Source organism: Pan troglodytes, chromosome 5 (genome assembly GCF_028858775.2).
Source record: "Pan troglodytes isolate AG18354 chromosome 5, NHGRI_mPanTro3-v2.0_pri, whole genome shotgun sequence".
Classification (NCBI taxonomy): domain Eukaryota; kingdom Metazoa; phylum Chordata; class Mammalia; order Primates; family Hominidae; genus Pan; species Pan troglodytes.
The window spans coordinates 81992042-82016433 of NC_072403.2; the positions used below are offsets into that span (position 1 = coordinate 81992042).

Genomic DNA, 24392 nt, shown 5'->3' on the forward strand with positions numbered 1-24392 from the left:
TTGCTAGTTGACATTAGCTTGTATTTATAAGATTTCTCTTTTCTCACCCTTGCTTAACAGCATGAGGTATTCAATCATCAAATTAGCAAGTGTGACCTGTATTGGAAAACTTTGCCAATAACACTGAGCTGCTGCCATAATGGTGAGGCAAGTGGCTTTTGGAAAGAAGCTAGTTTTGTATCTTAGTCTTAATTTAACTATTCCATTTTCTGCCACTTTTTCTCATAAAATAAGTTATTTCATAATGACATGTTGGCAATGATCTTGAAAAGGAAATTAAGAAATAGGAAAAAGCAAGGGTTGTTTTGAATAAAGTAGTTGGGTGATCCCAGTTTGATGAAAATTGTATGTATATGTGTTTTGCAATGCATTTTGTTCTCCATTTTTAGCACATTTAGAAATCCTTGTCTATCTTCAATATTTATCTCTGTGTTAAAGGTGATCCTGCAAATGAGTCCCCAGTGACTGATTTAAGCCACTTCAGTGTTCCCTTAGCAACTGTTGGCTATTTTAATCCAATTGTTCCAAAAAACAATGAATACACAATGCTAAGTTTTAACTTCTGAGGTGGCTATATTGGTTGAGAAAAGAGAAAGTCCTAAAGATACTCAATGTGAGACTACAGCATCCTGGTACCCCACGCTATACAGTACAGGGCTTCCATAATGTGCAGCTAAATAAGAACCGTGGAAAGGATGCGTGGTCTTTAATGTTTGAGAGTTCTTAAGAAATAAATAAAGTTCCTGGGAAAGTAAACATGAAGGTGACATAGAAATTGGAAAATAGTGAACTTTTAGATGAACCATTTTTTAAAGATGTTGAATAGTTTGTTGATATATCCACCTGGAAATTTGTATTCACATAGATCAGCAAAGCAATTTTAGCGTTCAGAAATACATAAATATAGGCAAAGCCTCTTACAGTTGATGGCAAATGCAATGCCAATTCAGCAGAGCTTTAGAAGAGGCCATGGGACTGCTTCTTGCAGCTGGGAAGCATGAAATGGGGAGATCCACTTATTATTTCTGCTGATCTTCATACTAACTTTGTCAGACAAATTATCTATCGCCGTGACACTTCCCAGCTGCTTCATTGGCAAGTAAACATACTTGAAAATATATTATTTCTAATTTTGGATTAGTAGACAAAAGAATAGAAAATTAGATTATTTTAGCTTTAAAAACAAGTCCTGCTGTTGCAAAAAGCATAGAGTATACAAGGTGATTTTTATATCATGAAAGCTAAAAGGGACATGATATACTTTCTTTATGCAGAGACTTTTATCAGGATGAAATTCTATTTTTCTATTCTTCAAGATTTATCTCTATATATTGCTTCTATCCACCTAGAAATTTATAAATAATGTGCAAAAAGGGACTAGTGGTAATTGTAGCTTTTCTTTAATCTATTTTAGGGAGATACAGGACCCCCAGGACCACCAGCCTTACCTGTAAGTATTCTTGAAATCAAAATTCAAAATTGAAATCCATTATTCTGTTTATTATCCATATTATATCATGACTAAACCAGAATTTAAGTCACAGAGTTAAGAATTGAAGGTGACTTCGAGTACATGTAGTCAAACCTCCACATTTTAAAGATGGGGCATCTGCCCACAACAGTGAAATATCTGACCCAAGGTCATACAGGCAGTTACAATTAAAGTCTGGAATCAGTACCTACCCTGAGCAATTTCCTCTATCCTCCATATGGCTCATAATTTTGTCTCCTAAATGTTTGATTATGCACTCTTAACATCAGGTTTAATGTAAATGGAATCAGATACAGTCCTACTTGCTTTAAAAACTGTAAAAGGACAAAACAAACTCTAATCACCCAGTGGATAAAAACAGCTACCTATTTAAACTGGTAATTACATTCTCCCAACACTTTCCAAAATCATTGTTGTTTTCCTCTATGATTTGATTCTAAAATTTGCAGATGATAAAATTGCAATATTTTAGTGACAGATTTATGAGAAAAGTTTATAGTGTGCACATAATGAGATTGTTCTCAATCAAATGGTACATCATGTATTAAGCACTTTATAATAAATATATGATTCTTTTATATTCAGATACAATTTACTATTACAGACTTTTTTCATAGGTGATTAAAGATTCTTATTTAACTTAAATAAGACTCTAAGCCTAATGGAAAAGAGGACAGTTTTGTTTTGTTTTTTTAAAAAAAGATCTTCTATAGCCTGAAGTCTTTTGAATTTTATGTTGATATTACCTAGTGAGATAAATTAAGCATTTTAATCAGTAGTATTCGAAGACCTATTCTGATTATAGAAGGTCAGATTTTTAAAAGTATTCTAGTAATCTGAATGGAGCCCTTCCCATAGGTAGAACATAGGAATCTCAAAAACTGTGTGATTTTGATAATATTTATATTTATCTTTGTACTTAAAAATCCCATTATGAAAAATACATTAATAATGTCTTACACAAATAATTGTTACAACTCCCACATAAACAAATGTTTTTTGATATGTGGAAAACCTAAGGAACTAAATAGGTAACTTAGTTGGGGATAACTCATTCAATTTGCAGTGGAAGTTTATGCTTTAAGATATTATTTTAAGCATGAAAAGAAAGACTATTTATTTGAGAGGAGGTTTTAAGTGCATATTATTCAGTTTTTTATACTTTGTAGAATTTTATTTTATTTTATTTTTTGAGACAGAGTCTTGCTCTGTCACCCAGGCTGGAGTACAGTGGCACGATCTCGGCTCACTGCAACCTCCGCCTCCCGGGTTCAAGCGATTCTCCTGCCTCAGCCTCCTGAGTAGCTGGGACTACAGGCGCCTGCCACCATGCCCGGCTAATTTTTGTATGTTTAGTAGAGACAGGTTTTCACCATATTGATCAGGCTGGTCTGGAACTCCTGACCTCAGGTGATCCGCCCACTTCGGCCTCCCAAAGTGCTGGGATTACAGGCTTGAGCCACTGTGCCCAGCCTTACACTTTGTAGAATTAAAAAAAAAAAAATTATTTAGCAGTGATTTAGTTAAACCTGCTCTTTTTACTTAGGACAGATGCCTGTTTCTCTTCAACTAAGTTATATGCAGTCATTTAGTTAAACCTGCTCATTTTATGTAAGACGCATGCCTGTTTTTCTTCAACTAAGTTATATATTCAACTACTCAGTTATCTGATTTCATTGTCATTTTCAACTCATGTTGGAAGACCGATATGCAATCTACATATATTATTTCGCCTGAAATACAATTTTGGCTTCTCAATCAGAAAATTGTATTGGATTACATATATTTTGTGGATGTTTAATAGCAGCTAGCTTCTTTCTGCCAAGGAACACCTTGAAGATACCTCTCTGCACCAATTCATCTGTCAAGCACTTAGAGATTACAAGCTAATTTCATACTTGTCTAAAAATACGACAAGGAAAAAACACTATGAAATGAAATGTTTTATTTCATAAAGTAAAATATTCATATTATTGGGGTATTACTATTTTGTATGCTTGACATTACTTTCTTTATTAATATAAATTATCAACTCTTCCCTACAAAATAGGGATAAACTAAAATGAATACCAACTCACAATACACTAAATATTTAATTGATCTTATAATACAGGTTGGTACATTATTAGTTGAAATAATTTATAATAGTCTTTGAGGAAGCCCAAATGACTAACTGCGTTATATTTGGATTAAATGAGGCAGTGATATATTGGAGTCAATAAACAGAGTTCATCCATAATTGTTCTCAAAACTAGCTCCATGCTAAAATCTACTGAAGAGTTAAAAAACTTAACCAATATTGGGGCTCCACCCCCAGAAATTCCAATTCAATCAACCTGATGTGGGACCAGTATATTTTAAAAGCTCCCCGAGTGGATCTAAATATGCAGCAAGAGTTGAGAACCATTATTTATGGGAACTAGAATGGAAAAAGCTTTCTTCCTACTCAAAAAAATTATATCAGATTGTTGAAGAAGTCCAACTTCCATTTGAAATCCAACTTAATACATAGCGATAAAGAACTATCTCTTTCCGTTAGGGAGGCATACTAGTAAAATGAAGTTAAGATTGAACCCTGCTTCATTAAATGGAGAGAATTAGGGCTAGGAAGATACCTTTAATTACAACCTTCATCTAAATGTCCATGTACTCCTGTGGCTTGGGTGCCTTTCATGCTTCTTAAAATTTAATGTATGTAGGAACACTCAGGGTCTTGTTCAAATGCATATTTTTATTCCTAAGTCTGAGGTGAGATCTGAGCTTCTACATTTCTAGCAAGCCCCAAGGGAGTCAGATACTACTGGTTGTTGCACTACACTGGTCACAAAGGCTTAGCACCCTCTTCCCAGTTAGCTGCCTTTTCCCATAGATCAATGGTTCTCTGTCGCATCCTGGCCAACATGGTGAAACCCTGTCTCTACTAAAAATTAGCTGGGCATGGTGGTGTGTGCCTGTAGTCTCAGCTACTTGGGAGGCTGAGTCAGGGGAATTGCTCCAACCCGGGAGGCGGTTGCAGTGAGCCGAGATCGCGCCACTGCACTCCAGCCCAGCTGGAGACAGAGCAAGACTCCGTCTGAAAAAAAAAAAAAGATTAATGGTTCTCTATCTTGACTGCACATTGGAATTACCCAAGGTGCTTTAAAAATTCTAATTCCCAGACTGTACCACATACCAATAAAGCCAGAATCTCCAGGGAGGGACTCAGGCAACAGTTGTTTGAGATTTTTCCCAAGCAGTTCTAATGTGCAGGCACGCTTGAGAACTAAGGCTCTGAAAGCATGTCTAATACTTTTCTTTACAGCTTTCTCTTACAGATCTTGAGCAAACATTTTGGAATTACTCATTACACTAGTATTTATATCAAAAACACCCAACCTGATTACTTTCAGGAGCTTCCAGGAGAGGCCAGCCTTCCTAGTCATACCTACAATTTGCTTCCTGATTACTTCATTATAGAGGATAGATGAACGTCCATCTCCACATTTACAAGCTACTAGCAAGTCCAACAGTAATCCTTCTTGAGAAGGACAACAAGCATTGACAACTTCAGGACACAGAATTCCAGAAATTCTCAAAGCACACACAGCTGAACTGCCCAGAATAACTAAGGGTGAAGAGCTGAACGCTTTTTCCCCCTCTAAGCCATACATTCTATATTTGCTTTACTTTTATTCATATTTTGTTTAATAAGAAACTAAGAGAAATAGTAATTGAGCACACTGTAATACTGAGTTTACTGATGCAGGGGCAATCCTTTATGATGTTTTTGGGGAAGTATTTTTTTTTTTTCTTTTGAGACAGGGTCTCACTCTGTTGCCCAGGCTGAAGTGCAGTAGCCCCATCACAGCTCACTGTAGCCTTGACCTCATGGGCTTACGTGATCCACCCACTTCAGCCTCCCAAGTAGCAGGGACTACAGACGGTTGGCACTATGCCCAGCTAATTTTTTTTTTTTTTAACAAAGACAAAGTCTTGCTATGTTGCCCAGGCTGGTCTTAAACTCCTGAGCTCAAGTGATCCTCCTCCCTTGGCCTCCCAAAGTGTTGGAATTATAGGCAGGAACCACTGAGTCCAGCTGGGATTATGTTTATTGCTGTTATTTTTGTGTCCTTGTGGATTCTTGTGCTTTTGGTACTTAAATTTTTTTTAATCACATAGAACCAGTTCATCAAAAAAAACTGATACGTAAAACCATCTATTTCATTAAATGTTACTTTTGTTGCTTATTTATACTTTCTTTTATAACTCGTTGAGTCTGTATATAATTGGGTCTCAGTGGAAGAGAGAGAATAAAGAAGTGAGGGTGACCAAGTTTAAAAAGGAGTAGGAAAGGTAAAATTGAGGAAATGGCGTGAAACACAGACTGGAGTCCTAGAAACAGTTTGATTTGCTAGGTTCAGCTACAATAGCTTTTACCCTTTATTTCACCTCTCCCTTCCTATCACCTGAAAGTATTCTTACTGCCAGTGACCAGTGCTTCCTCACTCTCTAATATATAAGAAACCTATTAATAAGAAAGCCAACCAAAATGGTGCTGCAGTTTCAAATGCAGTTTGCAATATACCCCTTTATTATTTCAGGAAATGGGACCCCATTCAAAATTCCACAGTTGAATCCCTTTGATAACGTTTGAATCCTTCTATAGATTCATGTTCACGGGTCATATGGAAAATACTCCAATGTGACTGCCTTGGAGAAAAGAAAAGGAAAAAAAATAATAAGAGAAATCTGAGGCCTGTAAAAATGTCATGGAGATTAAAGTGATATTTATGGCATTAATTGTCACTTACATCCTTTAACCTTTAAATATTCTGTCAATCTACTTGACTTGATAAAAATAGAATTATACTTTTTGATATGACATTAATAAACTTGCAAATCTTATTTTGTAGACTTTCCAGATTATTCTAACAATAAAAGATATTGAAATTCAAGAACAAATTTGTGAATCTGTAAGTGGAATATCTGGAAACTATTTTGTAAAACAGTGTCCAAGAGGCTTCCCTTAATACTTTTTTTAAACAAAATTTCATATAGAGATACGGAAAAAAAGAAATGAAACACTTTCAGCCCAGAAGGTGGGAATGTGGTTGAATTACACACACAAAAAAGAAAGACTAAAAATCCATGGTTGCCACCATAAACCCACCTTCATGTATCTCTTGCTAGGAATATTTTCAGCAAATACAGCTAGTTGAAAATAAAAAATTTAATGAAATATCTATTTAATGAAATATCTGATTTCTTTTCAGCCACTTTTTGGAAGATACCAAATTCACTAATTAGTTTGGTACTAACAACTATTTTGTTAACACAATAAGCCATTATAGAAACTTATAATAATTTTAAAGTTCTAAAGAAATAAATATGAGATTCTTCAACTTGATTTAAATTAATTAACTGATTATTCCACCCTTATCCTTTTTATATTTCAAACTGATAACCATTTTAAAAATAGCACATCTTGTTAGATTTTAAGTAATAATAATATAAATAATAAATGGCAGACATTTATTCAGTGCTATGTATTATTTAAACCAAACCTTAAACAACCCTGTGAGGTATAAAATGATTATTACTACATCATACATAAGGGAACTGCGGATGAGAATATCTAAGTAAATCGTCCAAGGTTCACAGATGTTACATAACAGAGCTAATATTCAAATGTCCATTTGGCTGACTCTTAAAACCTAAGCTATTAAATTCTGCAAGCATTATTTAAATCTAGTTTAAAAAATTATAAAAAAACAGAAATGTTCTAAACTATTACAAAAATTAAAATTTTTAAATCAGGTCAGGCATGGTGGCTCATACCTCTAATCCCAGCACTTTGGGAGGCCAAGGCAGGCAGATCACTTGAGGTCAGGAGTTTGAGACCAGCCTGGTCAACATGGCAAAACCTCATCTCTACTAAAAATAAAAAAATAAAAATAAAAATAAAAGAGCCGGATTTGGTGATGAATGCCTGTAATCCCAGCTACTCAGGGAGGCTAAGTGGGAGAATTGCCTAAACCCAGGAGGAGGTTGCAGTGAGCTGAGATTGCACCGCTGCACTCCAGCCTAGGTGACATAGCAAGACTCTGTCTCAAATAATATAAAATAAAATAAAATTTTATCTTGAAGCCAAAATTCAGAAAAATTCAAGTGCCTAGCAGAGATGGGGTGGAAATGTAAATGTGTGATGCAGCCCAGTGTAAGATAATAGAGTGTGCTTGGGGTTAGGGACCAGGATAGCTATATTTATCTCAAAGTATCAAATTCGAATTAAAAACTACTTAGAGATTGCCTAATGCAGAATATAGGCATACTTTGGAGATATTACAGGTTCGGTTCCGTACCACTGCAATAAAGCAAGTCACCAATTTTTTTTGCTTTTCCAATGTATATAAAAGTTATGTTTATATTATACCATGTCCTATAAAATGTGCAATTTATATTATGCAAAAACAATTTTATACATTTTAATTAAAAAATACTTTATTGCTAAAAAATGCTAATGATCATCTGAGCCTTCAGTGAGTTGTAATCTTTTTGCTGTGGAGGGTCTTGCCTCCATATTGATGGCTGCTATCTGATCAGGGTGGTGGTTATTGAAGGTTGGGGTGGCTGTGGTAATTTCCTAAAATAAGACAAAAATGAAGTTTGCCACCTTAATTGACTTTTCCTTTCATGAAAGATTTCTCTGTAGCATGTGATGCTGTTTAGTAGCATTTTACCCACAGAACTTCTTTTGAAATTGGAGTCAATCCTCTCAAATGCTGCTGTTACTTTATCAACTAAATATATATAATATTTCAAATCTTCCTTGTCATTTCAACAACGTTTGCAGCATTTTCACCAGGAGTAGATTTCATCTCAGAAAAACATTTTCTTTGTTCACCCATAAGAAGCAACTCCTCACTTATTCAAGCTTACCATGAGAGTGCAGCAATTCAGCCACATCTTCAGGCTTCACTTCTAATTCTAGTTCTCTTGCTATTTCTACCACATCTGCAGTTACTTCCTCCACTTACATCTTAAACCCCTCAGAGTCATCCGTGGGGTTTGGAATCAACCTCTTCCAAATTCCTGTTAATGTTGAGATTTTGACCTCCTCCGTGAATCACAAATGCCTTTAATGGCATGTAGAATGTTGTTTTTCAATTTATTTTGCCCAGGTTCATCAGAGGAAGCACTATCTATGCAGCTATAGCCTTACAAAATGTATTTCTTCCTTTTTTTTTTTTTTTTTTTTTGAGAAGGAGTCTCGCTCTGTCGCCCAGACTGGAGTGAAGTGGCGCGATCTCGGCTCACTGCAAGCTCCGCCTCCCGGGTTCACGCCATTCTCCTGCCTCAGCCTCTGGAGTAGCTGGGACTACAGGCGCCCACCACTATGCCTGGCTAATTTTTTTGTACTTTTAGTAGAGACAGGGTTTCACCATGTTAGCCAGGGTGGTCTCGATCTCCTGACCTCGTGATGTGCCCGTCTCGGCCTCCCAAAGTGCTGGGATTACAGGCGTGAGCCACCGCGCCCGGCCACAAAATGTATTTCTTAAATAATAAGTCTTGAAAGTCAAAATTACTCCTTCACCCATGGGCTGAAGAATGGATATTGTGTTAGCAGGCATGAAAACGACATTCGTCTCCTTGTACATCTCCATCAGAGCCCTTGGGTTACCAGATGCGTTGTCAATGAGCAGGAATATTTTGAAAGAAATATTTTTTTCTAAGCAGTGGTAACAACAGTGGGCTTCTTCAGTAAACCATGCTATAAGCAGATGTGCTGTCATCCAGGCTTTGTCATTCCGCTTATAGAGCACAGGCAGGGTAAATGTAGCATAACCCTTAAGGGCCCTAGGATTTTCAGAATGAGGATTGACTTTACCTTAAAGTCACAAACTGTATTATCCCCTAACTAGAGAGTTAGTCTTTCCTGTGAAGCTTTGAAGTCAGGCATTGACTTTTCCTCTCCAGCTATGAAAGTCTTAGATGGCATCTTAACTGCTTTGTTGACATTGAAAACTCGTTGCGTGGTGTGGTTACCTTCATTGAAGATCTTGGATAACTTGCTGCAGCTTCTAGATCAGCACTTAATGCTTCACTTTGTACTTTTATATTCTGGAGACGGCTTCTTTCCTTAAACATCATGAACCAACTTCTGCTAGCTTCAAACTTTTCTTCTGCAGCTTCCTCACCTCTCTCAGCCTTCACAGAATTAAGAGGCAAGGGCTTGCTCTGGATTAGGCTTTGATTTAAGGGAATGTTGTGGTTTAAGGGAATTTGTGGCTGTTTGGGTCTTTTATCCAGATCTTTAAGTCTTTCTTCATATCAGCAATATGGCTGTTTTGCTTTCTTATCATTTGTGTATTCACTATAGTAGCACATTTAATTTCCTTCAAGAAGTTTTTCTTTGCATTCACAAGTTGGCTGTTAGTCTGGAGGGACCTGGCTTTTGCATTCACAACTCGGCTGTTTGGCTGGAGGGACCTAGCTTTTGGTGTATCTCAGCTTTCAGTACACTTTCCTCACTAAGTTTAATCATTTTTAGCTTTTAATTGAAAATGAGAGATGTGCAACTCTTCCTTTCATTCGAACACTTGAGGCCATTGTATGGTTATTAATTGACCTAATTTCAATATTGTTGTTCCTTAGGAAATAGGGATGCCCAAGTAGAGGGAGAGAGACAGAGAAATGGCTAGTCAGTGGAGCAGTCAGAACATACATTCTCTCTCTCTTCCCTTTCTGAAATGCCAATGGCAGATATGTTAGATTTTTGATAATGTCCCTCTTGTCCATAAAACTCTGTTCATTTTTTTTCCCATCTAATTCCATCTTCTTGGGAATGGATCATTTCCAATAAGCCCTTATCAATCTTACTCTTGCTTTGTTCATTTCCATTCTGCTGTTAAGACTATCATGTGAATTTTTTAGTATAGATACTATATTTTTAAGCTAGTGAAGTTTATTTTATATTAAATAGTGTCTATTTCTCTGCTGATATTTCCTATCTTTTCATTCATTATGAGCATGTTTTCCTTCCTGTCCTTGGGAATACTTTTAATAGCTACTTTAAAATCTTTCCAGGCACGGTGGCTCACACCTGTAATCCCAGCACTTTAGGAGACCGAGGTGGGCAGATCACCTGAGGTTGGGAGTTTGAGTCCAGCCTGACCAACATGGAGAAATGCCATCTCAACTAAAAATACAAAAATTAGCCAGGCATGGTGGTGCATGCCTGTAACCCTAGCTACTTGGGAGGCTGAGGCAGGAGAATCACTTGAAACTGGGAGGTGGAGGTTGTGGTGAGCCAAAACATGCCATGGCACTCCAGCCTGGGCAACAAGAGTGAGACTCTGTCTCAAAAAAAAAAAAAAAAAAACTTTCTCCGATCATTCTGTCATCTGAGTAATATCAAGTAGTTCTTTGTTGATTGTCTTTTCTCCTTAGAATGGGTTATGTTTTGGTGCTTACTTGTATGGCAAGTAATTTTTTATTGTATTTTGGATACTATGAATGGTAAGTTACAGGAACTCTGAATTCCATTTTTTCTGAAGAGCTTTAATATATTTTTAAGGCAGGCAGTTAAATTGGCTTGACTCGCATAGCAAACTCTGTTTCTCCTACAGCTGGCAACAGCTGAAATCCGTTTTGTTCTTTTAAGCTAAGCTGAGCTACTTGCAGTTTGCACTGTGTATGTTTGGTTAGGAGTCAGCCAGAGATTTGGGGAGAGCTTATACGCAGAATTTGGGACTTCCTTACTTATTTCAGGATTTGACAAACCAACCCCACTTTACTTTACAGGAATTGCATTTGCCCTAAACTCTGTCCTCAGGTTTTTCAATCCAGCAAGTCTGTAGGCTTTCTATTTAGCTAACCCATGACCCAGACTTGAGCCTGTCCTCAGACTAAACATCTTAAAAACAGAAAACTGACTCCATGCTGTTTAATTTTTCCAAATGTTGTCTCCCCTCCAGTATCTGCCTGCTTTTGATGAGTTTCCAGTGTCTTCAGGTAGTTGTTCTACATGTTGTTCAGTATTTATAGTTGCTATCTGTGAGCATGTTGATTTAATATAACTACTGGGCCATCCTGGAAGCCCATTTTTGTAATACAATGCTGAGTAACTTATAATTTACTTAGATATCTTGCTCCTGTGAACATAAGTGAGTTAGCCTTCACATTTCTTTACTTATTCTATTGACCTTGCCTTCAAAAAATATCTAGAATCTAACCAATTCTCACACCTCTACTATTACTACTTGGTCCTAGTTACCATTATAAATCTCTTGATTTTTTCAGTAGCCAATTAATGGTCTCCCTCCTTCTCCCCTTGCTCTTCTTGCGTGATTTACACAAGAAGCCAGAATGTTCCTTGTCACTCTTCTTTTCGGAATCTCCAGTGTTTCCCCAGGTAATTAAATAAAACCCAAATTCCATACAATGGCCTACAAAGTCTTACAGGATTCAACTCTCATTGCATTTCTTACTTCATCTCATTTTCTTCTCTTTCTTTCTGATTTTACTCCACAACAAAGTAATTTTTCCAGAAAATTGTCCAATATTCAATTTTTTTTTAATGCAGAGTGCTGGCCAATTAGAATAAATGGATTGTTCTGATTCAGTGCACTGGTGCTGTTTGTATTTTCAGGCTTACAGTGAAGAATGAATGACTATTAAGTTTTAATTCCTGTGATTTGTCTAATGATTATGATACAAAGTTTAAATTAAAGTAAGTCTTTAATCTATAGTTGTAGATTTTACCATGTCTTGCCTTATTCATTTTTTCATTTCTCAGCAACTTGTTAAACTCATAGATGGTAAAATTTAGCATTCTAATCATAAAAATGTGAAATAACTTGCTATAAATTTGAGACTTATGGTTTCAACAGCACAAATGAAGCCAAATACAGTCAAATAGTGCAGTGATTCAGCTGAAATTCTCTAAGCAACTGGGTTATTAACAACAAAGAAAAATTCCCTTATAAATATGTTTTTCATATATATGTACCAACTTTTTGAAATTCCACGTTTTAAAAATATCACCAAATCACATTTTTTCAAAAGGTATTTGGGTTCTACCACATCTGGAATGGCCATATTGCTAATATCATTGTCACGTATTGAGTTGCAGTAATGATGGATTAGAAAAGGCACTTTTGAATAACCTGTTAAAGAATAAAAATTCCTTTTCTAAATTATTTAAAATAAATATGTTAACAAAACTATATTCAGAATCAGCATTTTTAAAGATACTGTATTCTGATTGTGAGAAAACTAAATACTTAATGTCAAGATGACACTTAACCAGTGAGTTACTGGTAAACTTAAATTATCTCTTCTGTTGATATTTGTAATTTACAAGGCAGATACACGTGAGCTAAAACCAATGCTGAATAAGAAAAATGTGTTTATCATAATAAGTATACAAATTTATTTGATCAAATATAATGTATCCAAGGTCATAATGAAAATCTGATAAATTATTCTGAAATATGAAGATGTTGACATAAAAATCCTCTATTAAAGGTAAATATTTCATGCTTTAATCATGTTATTTGAAAAATTGCATTTTATATTAGCTTTTCCTCTCGTGTTGAAATATTAGTGGTAAATCATTACATTCAAATACTCAAGTACGATAAGCACAAATTCTTTGGTTATATGTCATCTGTTGTTAAAACCTTAATTTTATATAAATGTAGTGTGTCTTTATATATAACTTCACAAATTGTGTATGTTCTATAACCTTCCTATTACATACTATTGCCAGATTCTCCTCAATTAAATAATATAATCCTGTTTTTACAGTAAAGTTTTACTGAAATACATTACTAAGGCTTCAGAAGCAAGACAGGGACTATGAGTGAAATGAGACAGTTGGATAACATCTCTATCTCCTTTTCTCTTCCAGCCTTTGCATGTCATGTCAGAGGAGAGACAGGTGAAGGAAGGTAGAACAGTGCTATTTCATGTAATATATCCACTAATTTTAGTTCCTAGGAAAATGGCTGTGTTGCTCTGGCCATGTCTCTTTGGGGAGTTATTAAATACTCATCCAGATGGCACCAAATGTTTATGCAGAAGCCAAAGGTTAAGTCTGTCAACAGCAGAAGTGCCTTAGACATGCTTACTAAATGATACTTAAATACCAGTTCCTTGGAGCCCACATAAATCCAGCTTCAGTGAGAAATTACGCACAGAGAGGGTGCATAGCTTTTACTCTAAGAAAACTACCTTAAATACCATAAGCAACGGAGAGAAAATCTCAGCTGGTCATTTATAAATCAAATGACATTCAATTAGCAGATGCCCCTAATGCACAAGAGATCATATAGTATTCACATGAGGGAATTTTTGAAATAATTATTTTTCTAAGTTGGTATGTACAAGAAACAAAAATAACTGCTCAGTAAGTGATATGGTCCCTTTCCTCCCTTCCTCTTTTACCCACTCATTTAGTTGAATGCTTACTGTGTGCCAGATACTGTGTTAAGCCCTGCAGACACAGTAACAAACAACAATCATTGTCGTTGCCTTCAGAAAACCTACGTGGTTTAAGAAAAAGCAACCAATTGGTTAAAGTTGATCATTTTTAAAATGATCGTTTGTGAATTGTGTATAAAAAGTTTACAAGTATTTGTACAACTGTAGTTGTTCATATTATACACAGACATCTAGTTATTTCAGAGAAAATTATTTTTTACCAGAATTCTTATGTTGTAATTTAAAGTTATTTACTTTTGGTTTGTTAAAATCAGTTAATTGGAATTAATATAATTCTAATCCTTTTTAGAGACCAATCATTTTTTAGTTCCATTTAATATATCAATATAAGGCATTACCACAAAGATTTTTAAATGCTTAGAATAGAATTGAATTAAACTAATTTTAATGTAGATTTATGACTGAAATAAATACATGCTTTGCTGCATATAATTTTTCAAAGGCTTACCCATTTTATAATTTTCTGATGGCATTTAGAAAGGTTCTTGTTGTATGCCCAAAGAGCGTAATTCCTCTTTCCATTCTGACTAGAATTAATATGTTCTGTAGCATATATGTATTATAAATATTTATATGTACATATAAATGTATATATTATAGCATAGTAATTAACAGGCTATTCAATTTAAGATTATTTTAAATTCCTCACATATCAAAATCTGAGTTATTTAGACACTTTATGAGTTGCCTAAATTTGAATCAACACTATTAGTTTTCTAAAGTTGCATAATTTGTATTTAATTCATTGTTAGTTTTCTGAAACTAGTAATCCAACTTAGTATTGGGATTTCTGAGGTCCTAATCTGCCAGTAGAAAGAAGGCAGTTGAAATATTTTTAAAAATCAATCCTTTTTTTTATTTGTGGGCAAAAGACATGTAAGTGAATTAGTTGATTAAAATATAAGGTATTTTTCTACAATACAAAGCTATTTTTATCTACTCTGTGAAGAAATACTGGCGAGTTGATGCTTAAAGCCCTGGAAATATTTATGTTTTAGCCTCAGGGAAGATTTATGTTTTGGAAAAACTTACAGTCGGCTCGTTCGACATGGAGGTGATTTATATCTCTTTCGTTAGATAATTAATTTGAGAATAACTCCTTCTGCCCTTTTGTTTATAGTTTGCTTCTGTTTCAAAAGGCATTTTAAATTGTTTTCATCAAAAGTCCAAATTATGCATTTTAAACCTCAATCAGTAAAACTTTCTTTCCTAAAAGTGCTATGCATTGACAATTTGTGACTTTTACAAAAGAGTTATTTTATTTCATGTTGAAATACTCAGCAATCTAGAAAAATAAATTAAAATGTATTTTAAATGCCATTAGAAAATTATAAGATGGGCAAGCCTTTTGAAAAATTATATGCAGCAAAGCACGTATTTATTTCAGCCATAAATCTACATTAAAATTAGTTTAATTCAATTCTATTCTAAGCATTTAAAAATCTTTGTGGTAATGCCTTATATTGATATATTAAATGGAACTAAAAAATGATTGGTCTCTAAAAAGGATTCGAATTATATTAATTCCAATTAACTGATTTTAACAAACCAAAAACCCATGCAGCTTAGCTCAGGAATTATACAGATCAAGGGACCAGGCTACCTGAGTTTGAACCTAACCATGTTTCTTGACCTTTCTGTGTCATCTATAAAATGTGATACTAATATTTCCTATTGTATAGTGTTGTAGTGATGATTAAGTGAGTTAATATATGTAAAGATTTTAGAACAATGCCTGGCTTCTAGTAAATACTATTTAACTCTTAGCTATTGATGTTATTGTTAGTTAATATGCTAAATGTGAATGGCAAAAATATCAATAGCAATGAGCCTAAAGTTCTTTATGAAATAATTGCTGACAAATGTTTATAGAGAACTTTTATAAAATCACAGGATTTTTATGGGTAGAATTCCTTCATCTTAAGAAAACTATTAACTATAAACTGAATTCTAAGTGTTCCCTTTATAACCATTGTAACCTTCATGAGAATAAGAACCTTGTCTATCTTATTTACAACTGTATCCCCAGAGACTAAAAGTATTTGATGTAGTATAGGTACTCAATAAATATTTCTTCTTCATAGGTAGAGGAAACAAATATTTTTTACTGACAAACAAATTATTAAAGTAAAATATCACCCAATCCTACAGTGAAAATATCTACAGAAAACTATAACATCACTTACTTGGATATCATAATGAGGAGGAGATTCCCTCTTTCCAGCTACCAAACCTAATTAATTTAGGACAGGTGGTCACCTTCTCCCATATTAAAAATTTTCAGCAATAACAATATTAATGTCACTTACTACCCCTGATTATTTTTGGTCAATTTGAAAGTCACGCTTTTTGTGAGAAACAGGAATTATCTCTTTAATTAAAGACTCCTATTATCTGTTCATTATTCTGCAGACATGAACAAAAGCTTTATATAGCTTAATCCATTACTAAAGTCATATTTTGCAAAATAGAGAAACACTGGATGTAAGGCCAGGAAACCAGATTCTATCCTTAAATATGAACTATTTTGATTTATTTACTTATTTTAGCTTGGGCATATCACTTAGTAATATGTAAGGGTCAAACATGTTGTTAAGGTCATTTTCAACTCTAAAATTCTGTTATTTTCTCTTTTACCTTTCCTAAGGAATTCAATTTCCTTTAGCTGTATGCCATCTAATATCTATCTCCTTAATAATATTGTTCTTTTCCTTAAATCCCCTCTATTTTATCACATTATTTTAAAAGGATAGAGAATAAATGTAAGGAATAGTTAAGTCAGACACATGCCCAATATAGAGAAAGGATTAGACTTACCAGTGTCAAGAACTGTAAAAGATATGAGATTTTACCCAACTTGAATAATAACAACTTAGCCTGCCACAGTTTCATCAATCCTGGCAGAAGACATGAAACTTCTGACTCAGAGAAAAAGGCATTATTACTCATGGCAGCAAGCAGCATGAGCCTTATGTTTGTTTTGGTTGCCCTTGCCCCCAGGTACCAGAAACAACCCAGGTAGGTGCCACATATTCAGTGGGTTTGCATCACAGCAGAGTAGGGAAGGCAAATTTTTAAAAAATGAATTGCAGGCAAACTTGCCCTTTGCCAAAAGGGAGACATTATCTTTAACATTCTAAACAGTAAGCAAATCTATCCTTGCTTTGTGGCATAAACATCCTTTAAAAGATAGCCCAGAACAAAAGGGTGGTTAGTACCTCCCTCGTAAGACATGCAGAAGCACAAAAGCCTCATGGAAAGACCCATTGTCTCTCAACAATATCCATTTTTCATTTCTATACTGTCTTGGTGTCTGGCAAATTTTTTATGAGTATACCACTCCATTAACAGCTCTGATTAAAATTATCAATAGAGACTGTGACCAAAACTATTCAATTTGTCTCATATAGCATTTAATTAAAGGCTACTGTTAATAGAACGCCAAGCAAGTAGATGAGGCCAGCCTGCACTATTGATCTCAACCCTGTCTCCCAGGATCGCAAACTCAAACAGCCGAATAGATCCCATAAATCATCCAAGTCTATCTTAGAAAGCCAGATGATTTGCTCCCTATGTTTCTGAATTGGCCTTTCTGCTTGATTTGAGGCATTAATTCAGGAACATCAACAAGGACAAGGACATTTTTTAGAAAACTGCAACAGACTCAGTGTGTCTCCGACTTTGGCCCAAGTGGGCAACCATAAGGATACTGAGCTAACAGTGTACTAAACCAAGTAGTCTTTATCTTTTTTTATTTAGGACCATGTCAAGGAATAAGAATATCCAGCTGGCAGAGCCAGAATTAAGTTTGAATCCTCTAGATTCCCTTTTGGCTAGGTTTCTACCCTACAGGTGTAAAGATAGTTCAGAACCTAGAGCAGTTAGTGCCTCACTCACAAAATAAATAGAAATGCAAAAGACTCAGAGCATTGTTGCCAACAACCAGCTCTTGGGCATTGCATTTGTTTATGAACAAATATTAGCAAATGTTGCTCTTTTGTTTACCACACCATGGCTAACTATACCGCTGACTCATTCAGCTTACAATCAGCTCTAGTCCCGGAGCTGGTTTTTCTGGTGTTTCTCAGTCTTTTTTTCTGGTGTTTTTCTATTCTTACTTCTCTTCGGTCTATACTGTTGATTTTTCATTCCATTTCTTGTAGAATGCTGTCCTATTTCACAGCCACTTCTTAGTTTCCTACATAATCTATTCTGGGAAGTTTAATACCTTCATGTATCAAAAATGTCAAGGGTCACTCTGTGTCTTCACTCTGATAATATTGACCTGAATCCCCAATAATGGATTAAGATAAAGCACATTCAAATATATCTTATTTTCTAAAGATTTATTTGGAAGTGCAAGTAGAATATATTAGAAGTAGATAGAGTTTGGGGGTCAGACATACTTGCTTTAAGAGCTCAGCTCCACCATTTATTTACCGTCTTATCTTTAGAGAATTCATCTTCTCATCTATAAAGGGAATGCTTCTATTTCTTAGAGTTGTTAAAATTAAATAAGATCATATTAAAGTAACCGGTGGAATTCCAGACACACTAGCAGGTATGCAATACATATCAATTCTCTATCCCCTTCTTAATTTACTATTGTGAATGTGTGGAGGCCATCAAAGAATGTATTGAAATGATATTGAAATGTTGCACTAGGGCTTCCACATTTTGCTTCTGTGCAAACATGGAAGTCTTTTTGTATGTTATGCATTATTATTTTACTTACTATTATTTGCTTGTTATGGTGCTGTAATATGCACTCTATATCTGAGAATATAATGAATCTCAAATTATCTTGATTTACTCAAGGACTTTTTTAGAAACTTGAAAATAACATTCTGATTGCTCCATTTCATTGAAATATTAAAACACCAATTGTAATTTACTTTCATGCCAACTTTCTAGTGACTGGTAAATTGAAAATTAGGGTTTTTTTCTGACTTTGATAGATTCACAATCTGATTATTTGGAAGTCACATACTACCCATATTACCAACCCAATAGACTGGAAAGTGACACTGGAACAACCTGAGCATGTATGTAACACATCATAACTAATCTTATTAATGCCATTAGTACTGAATTGGAGTTACACTGACACAACCTTACCTTATTTAGTCCATAAAATTAGGTAGTTTGACCGATTAACCCTGTTTCTAAAAGGTTATGTTTAAAGAAATATTTGTATATAGACTTATTTTTTCATTGACCTGCAATATAATTCCCATAGAAATGAAGTTAGCCCTCAGATGTATTTAGATATCATATTTCTAACATTTTTAAGGTTCAGTCTTTTTTGTCAATATAAAAATTGCCAGCATATATTTTTCCATTTAACACCCACAAATTGTCAATAAATAAACAATGCAACTACATTTCACTTTATTTAGTGCATGTATTACCAAAATTAGCCATATTGCTAATTCTTAATTCATAGGGAGGGAGATCTCACAGATTTTATGAATGAAGAATTAACTATAAATATTTAAGGATCCACTCTGGCATTTTTTCAAATGTTCTGCAGAATTAACAAGACTTGTTCAATTTGTAACGTCATTCTGCCTGATTCTGTCACCAATAAGTACAAATTGAGTCTAATAACAAAATGATAAAAAGATATTTTGGCCAGGTGCAGTGGCTCACGCCTTAATCCCAGCACTTTGGAAGGCCGAGGCAGGTGGATTGCCTGAGATCAGGAATTCGAGACCAGCCTGGCTAACCTGGCAAAACTCCGTCTGTACTAAAAATACAAAATTTAGCTGTGTGTGATGGTGGGCATCTGTAATCCCAGCTACTCGGGAGGCTGAGGCAGGAGAATCACTTGAACCCAGGAGGCAGAGGTTGCAGTGAGCTGGAATTGCGCCATTGTACTCCAGACTGGGTGACAAGAGCGAAACTCCTCTCAAAAACAAACAAACAAAAAAGATATTTCACGTGATATGAATAGCCATTTTTTGTCATCCAAATTATTAACAAATCACTGCAATTTCAGAAAAGCTTCTGTTAACAGTAATGACAACTTATCATCTTTGTACTTTAGAATAAGTTGCCAGGTATGAAAATTAGGGCAATTCCTTACTATTTCAAGTGCTAAATTTGAATCTGTATGTAATAAGTAAACTTTGAGTATTAGCTTATTTGCCTTAACTTGTTTAATGTTTTAAATAAAATTGTAGTACTTTTCAAGTAAATTCATTTACAGGATTAAAGAATCAAACAGTACTGTTAAAGGCTTATAATAAAAAATACCATTTCAATAAATGCATTGGGGACAACTACATAGCATTTGGGAAAACACAAATTTGGGTTTGTACATGACTACTGTGACAATGAAAATATCAGATGGATCAAGATTTTAAAGGTGAAAACTAAACCACAAAAGTCCTAAAGAAAACATAAGAATTTTAAAAATAATTAAGCATAACTTTTAAAATATATTTTAAACCGGAGGTATAAATAGAAAAAAGATAGTATATTTTACTGCATGAGCAAACAACTCCTATATAGGGGAAAAAATACCCCACTAAACTAAATCAATTGGCCAGCTGGGAAAAAATATTTACAACTCACATTATAACAAACAACTACATATCCAAATATAGAGAGAAACTCCTCCAAATCAATTTTTTTAAATCCCAAGAAGAAAGAATAATATGGCTTTTAAACATATGAAATAGACCTAAATTCACTCATAATTTTAAAAATGTAAAGTAAAACACCTCTGTGATACTAGTTTTCGCTTATAAGATTGGAAGTGGTCAAAAAGTTTGATTGTACACTATGTTAGCAAATGTTGAGAAACATACCTATACATTTTAGGGCAAGTAGGTATGGATATAATCTTTATGGAGGGCAATTTGATACTGTCTGTCAAAGTTTCACTCTAGGCTCATTCATTTATAAAATTACACATGTACCAGGTTGTTCATTTCCATATTGCTTGTAATAGTAAAAAAAAAAAAAATAGAGACAACCTAGATGTCTAGCTACAGATGAATGGTTAATAAAGTTATAAAACTATTTTTATTTAAACAAATATAAAATGTTCACATTTTTTGGCGTGGCCTGGTGGCTCATGCTTGTAATCCCAGCACCTTGGGGGGCTGAGGTGGGTGGAACACCTGAGATCAGGAGTTCAGGACCAACCTGGCCAACATGGTGAAACCTCATCTCTACTAAAAATACAAAAATCAGCCAAGTGTGGTGGTGGGTTCCTATAATCCCAGCTATGCAGGAGGCTGAGGCAGGAGAATCACTTGAACTTGGGAGGCAGAAGTTGCATTGAGCCAAGATCGCGCCACTGCACTCCAGCCTGGGAGACAGAGCAAAACTCCGTATTAAAAAAAAAAAAAAAAAAAAAAAAAATTCACATTTTAATGACTGTAAATATTGTCGTGTGCAGAGCTAAGTGGTGTACCTTTTCTTTCTTGAATAGTTTGTCGTTTGTTTCGGTTTGTTTTTTTCTGGCATTTCTAATTCTTTCTACTTTCCCTGTTATTGCCTTCCATATTTTTCAAATTTTCTCATTGAGTTTCTTGTTTTCTGAGAGTATCATTCAGACCTGCTATTCCATCTGTTGTAGGGAGCTTTCTAAGCCATCTGCAGAATTCCCATTCTGTGATTACCTTTATTTTTTTCTCTGAGTTGATTCCACTGCCGCTTGTTTTCCTTGTCATCTCCATTCTTGGTTTTACTCCTTCGTTTATGTGAACATACCTTTATACAAATTATGGAAAAAATTTGAAAGGAAGGTACGTCTTCTGGGATTTTACACATCTAAAAATGTTTTGTTTTGTTTTCTCACTTTCACACTTGATTGATAGTTTATCTGAGCATAGAATTCTTGCTTGAAAATTATTTCCCTAAGAATTATAAAGATTTTTCTTGAGTGTCTTCTAACACATGTTGCTGCTGAGAAGTCTAATGCCTATGGATTCTTTTCCCTCTTGTGTTCCCAAGAAGAGAGAAAACAGGAATACTTTCTTCTCCAGAAAGTCTTCATTCAAGAAAGCAGAAGGGAGGGACATTTTCTACATTTCCTTTCTGGTTGAGTAGAACTACACTCACCTCTCCTCCTTCACCTGTGCCGTGTGATTCATGATTGAGCCTTATGATCTATGAGAGCATCTCTTTATATGTAGTGATAAAGCACTTGATATTTAGACACTCTTCTCCTAATAGAGCCTACTTTTTCAGACCATTGTCTTGTGTGAACTCAACAATCCTTATACTATTGCAATCTTAATCCTCCTAAGAAAATGGATGCTTCTGGCAGAAAGGAGGAAGGCCAGTAGAAAGAAGTTAAAAAGAGACAATACTTCAATCTATATTTTTAAAACTTAAAAAAAAATTATTACAGCATGGAGCATTTTTCTCCTCTTAAACGTTTGATTTTCAACACCTCACTCAATTGCAAATTGAGTGATATTGTATAAACCATCTTCACAGTTATCAGCATTAAGTACCTAGGTCTTTCATGTAGTATGTGAGTATTTCTGTACTGATTTATTTTTTAAGCCAAAAATTACTAGATTAAGTTTCCCATGGTCTAGTCATTTATGTTGCATAACCCAAATGCCAAAGTTACCCATGATATTAAATTTGAAATTACATGTATATCATGCTGCCCATTGTTCCAAAAACATTGGAAGACATTTTAAAACCACATATGTATAGATTGTTCCTTCTGTCTGCAGTAGAACCATGTTCATGTTTTCACGTGGCCACTGACCTTTGGCAAAGCCAATTCAAAAATTCAGACTATTATCATCATCAGACAAATCATGAAAATGGAGTCAATCATACACCCACTTGCATAAATCATTAAGACAGATGATACAAATGGATTTGACAGACCATGACCTACCAATTTTTTACTTGTCAACAAAGCCTAGAGTTAACTGAAATAAAACCATTTCATTTAGTAGGTTACTGCCAAAATATAACAAATCTATACAAAGTTTTTCATAGTCAAGAATAATTTAAAAGACGAAATTACCAAAATATGAACGTGCTTATGATAAATAAGTGCTAGTAAACCCAGAATAATTACCAAACCTAAAACTACACCATTAAAAATGATATAAGCATTTTAAATAACTTGATTGGTTCTATTTTTAATAGTTAATGGTTTGTATAGATACTTTAATCTCTTCTGTTCATGTTGTTTTTTCAGAAAATAAGTACTTAATCCTAATCAACGTGAGATAAATTAAGGAACGCAGGTTATATTTCTTCTTTTAATGAAGGGCAAACTCCTCCAGATGTAAGCATAGCATCTATTTGCAGTACTGCCACATAAGAAGTAAAAATAGCTTGGATTATTTTGGTATCAAGTAGGATTTGTAGATGAAGAATATTATTATCTAAATTGGATTTTCCATAGCTATGGCAGTTAATATTCTAACTGCTGCAGAAGTACCAAGAGAAGTGCAAAGAATCAGAATCTTAGCAGTCATTCATCCCTTCGACACCTACTAACTGCAAGGCACACTGCTAGATAATATGCAGTATGGAAAGTGAGGACATACACAACTTTAAAAATGGAAAGTCTCATAATAGGAGCAAAAATTATTGTTAGAGGAGTGCTTATGAGAAGTACAGATATCACAACATCATTCCAGATTCACAGACTCTATGTTCTATTATTCAATTAAAAATGTTTTTAGCTTTATTGGCTTAATCAATAGCGACAGAGAACAAGTTATTTCAGGACCTATATAATAAAAAGATAAGTTTTCTGAGTTCAAAAAACATGGGAAAAGATTATGATTAAAATATATTCTGCAACCACATGGAATGATCATATTTCATTGTGTCCCATGTCTGAAATGATTCCAAGGCTCCATATGAAATTGTTAAGTTTTAAAAGCACTATGTGTAACCTCTAATTTTTAAATTTTTGAAGGCAGGATAAAATTGTCCACCCAGTTAGGGAACTGGTTTACTACAATTGGTAATGATTGAATCATTCTTGTCCACCCTAATATTTCACGAGATTTTCTTTCTAGCACAGCTCTTCCTATTCTCTCTTATCAGTGCTTCCGGGGAGATTTGTCAAGGCCTTTATTAGTGTGTGGAAGAGACACTAGTGTTCCTTGTTTCACAGATATCTATTTCCTAGTACTCACTGACTACTGATTTTGATAAAATGATAGGCTTTTATACAAACATAGAATTCCTTTTCTAAACACTTGTGCACCCTTAGGAAAATTTTTTTCTTATGATAATTGGATAAAATAACATAAAGCTGGTCACCCTTTAATTTATTAACATAAATATTCTTAAATTCTACTTCTCAGAACTAATGTAAAAGTCACTTCCTTTCTGGCTGCTCTAGAGGTTAAAAAAAATTATGGCACTAATAGAGAAGTGAGGAAAGTTAAAATTAAAAAAAAGAAAAATT

General features: G+C 34.5%; 1 protein-coding gene across 5 annotated transcripts in view; it reads left to right on the plus strand.

The window, feature by feature from the left end:
- Positions 1 to 24392, plus strand: part of COL19A1 (collagen type XIX alpha 1 chain) — a 339181-nt gene that overhangs the window by 162324 nt on the left and 152465 nt on the right. For all 5 annotated transcript variants that reach the window (XM_001135236.6, XM_063813156.1, XM_016955766.4 and 2 more), the window contains one exon: positions 1415 to 1450. In XM_001135236.6, the coding sequence (XP_001135236.3) occupies positions 1415 to 1450 (36 nt within the window). The remainder of the gene's footprint in view (positions 1 to 1414; positions 1451 to 24392) is intronic.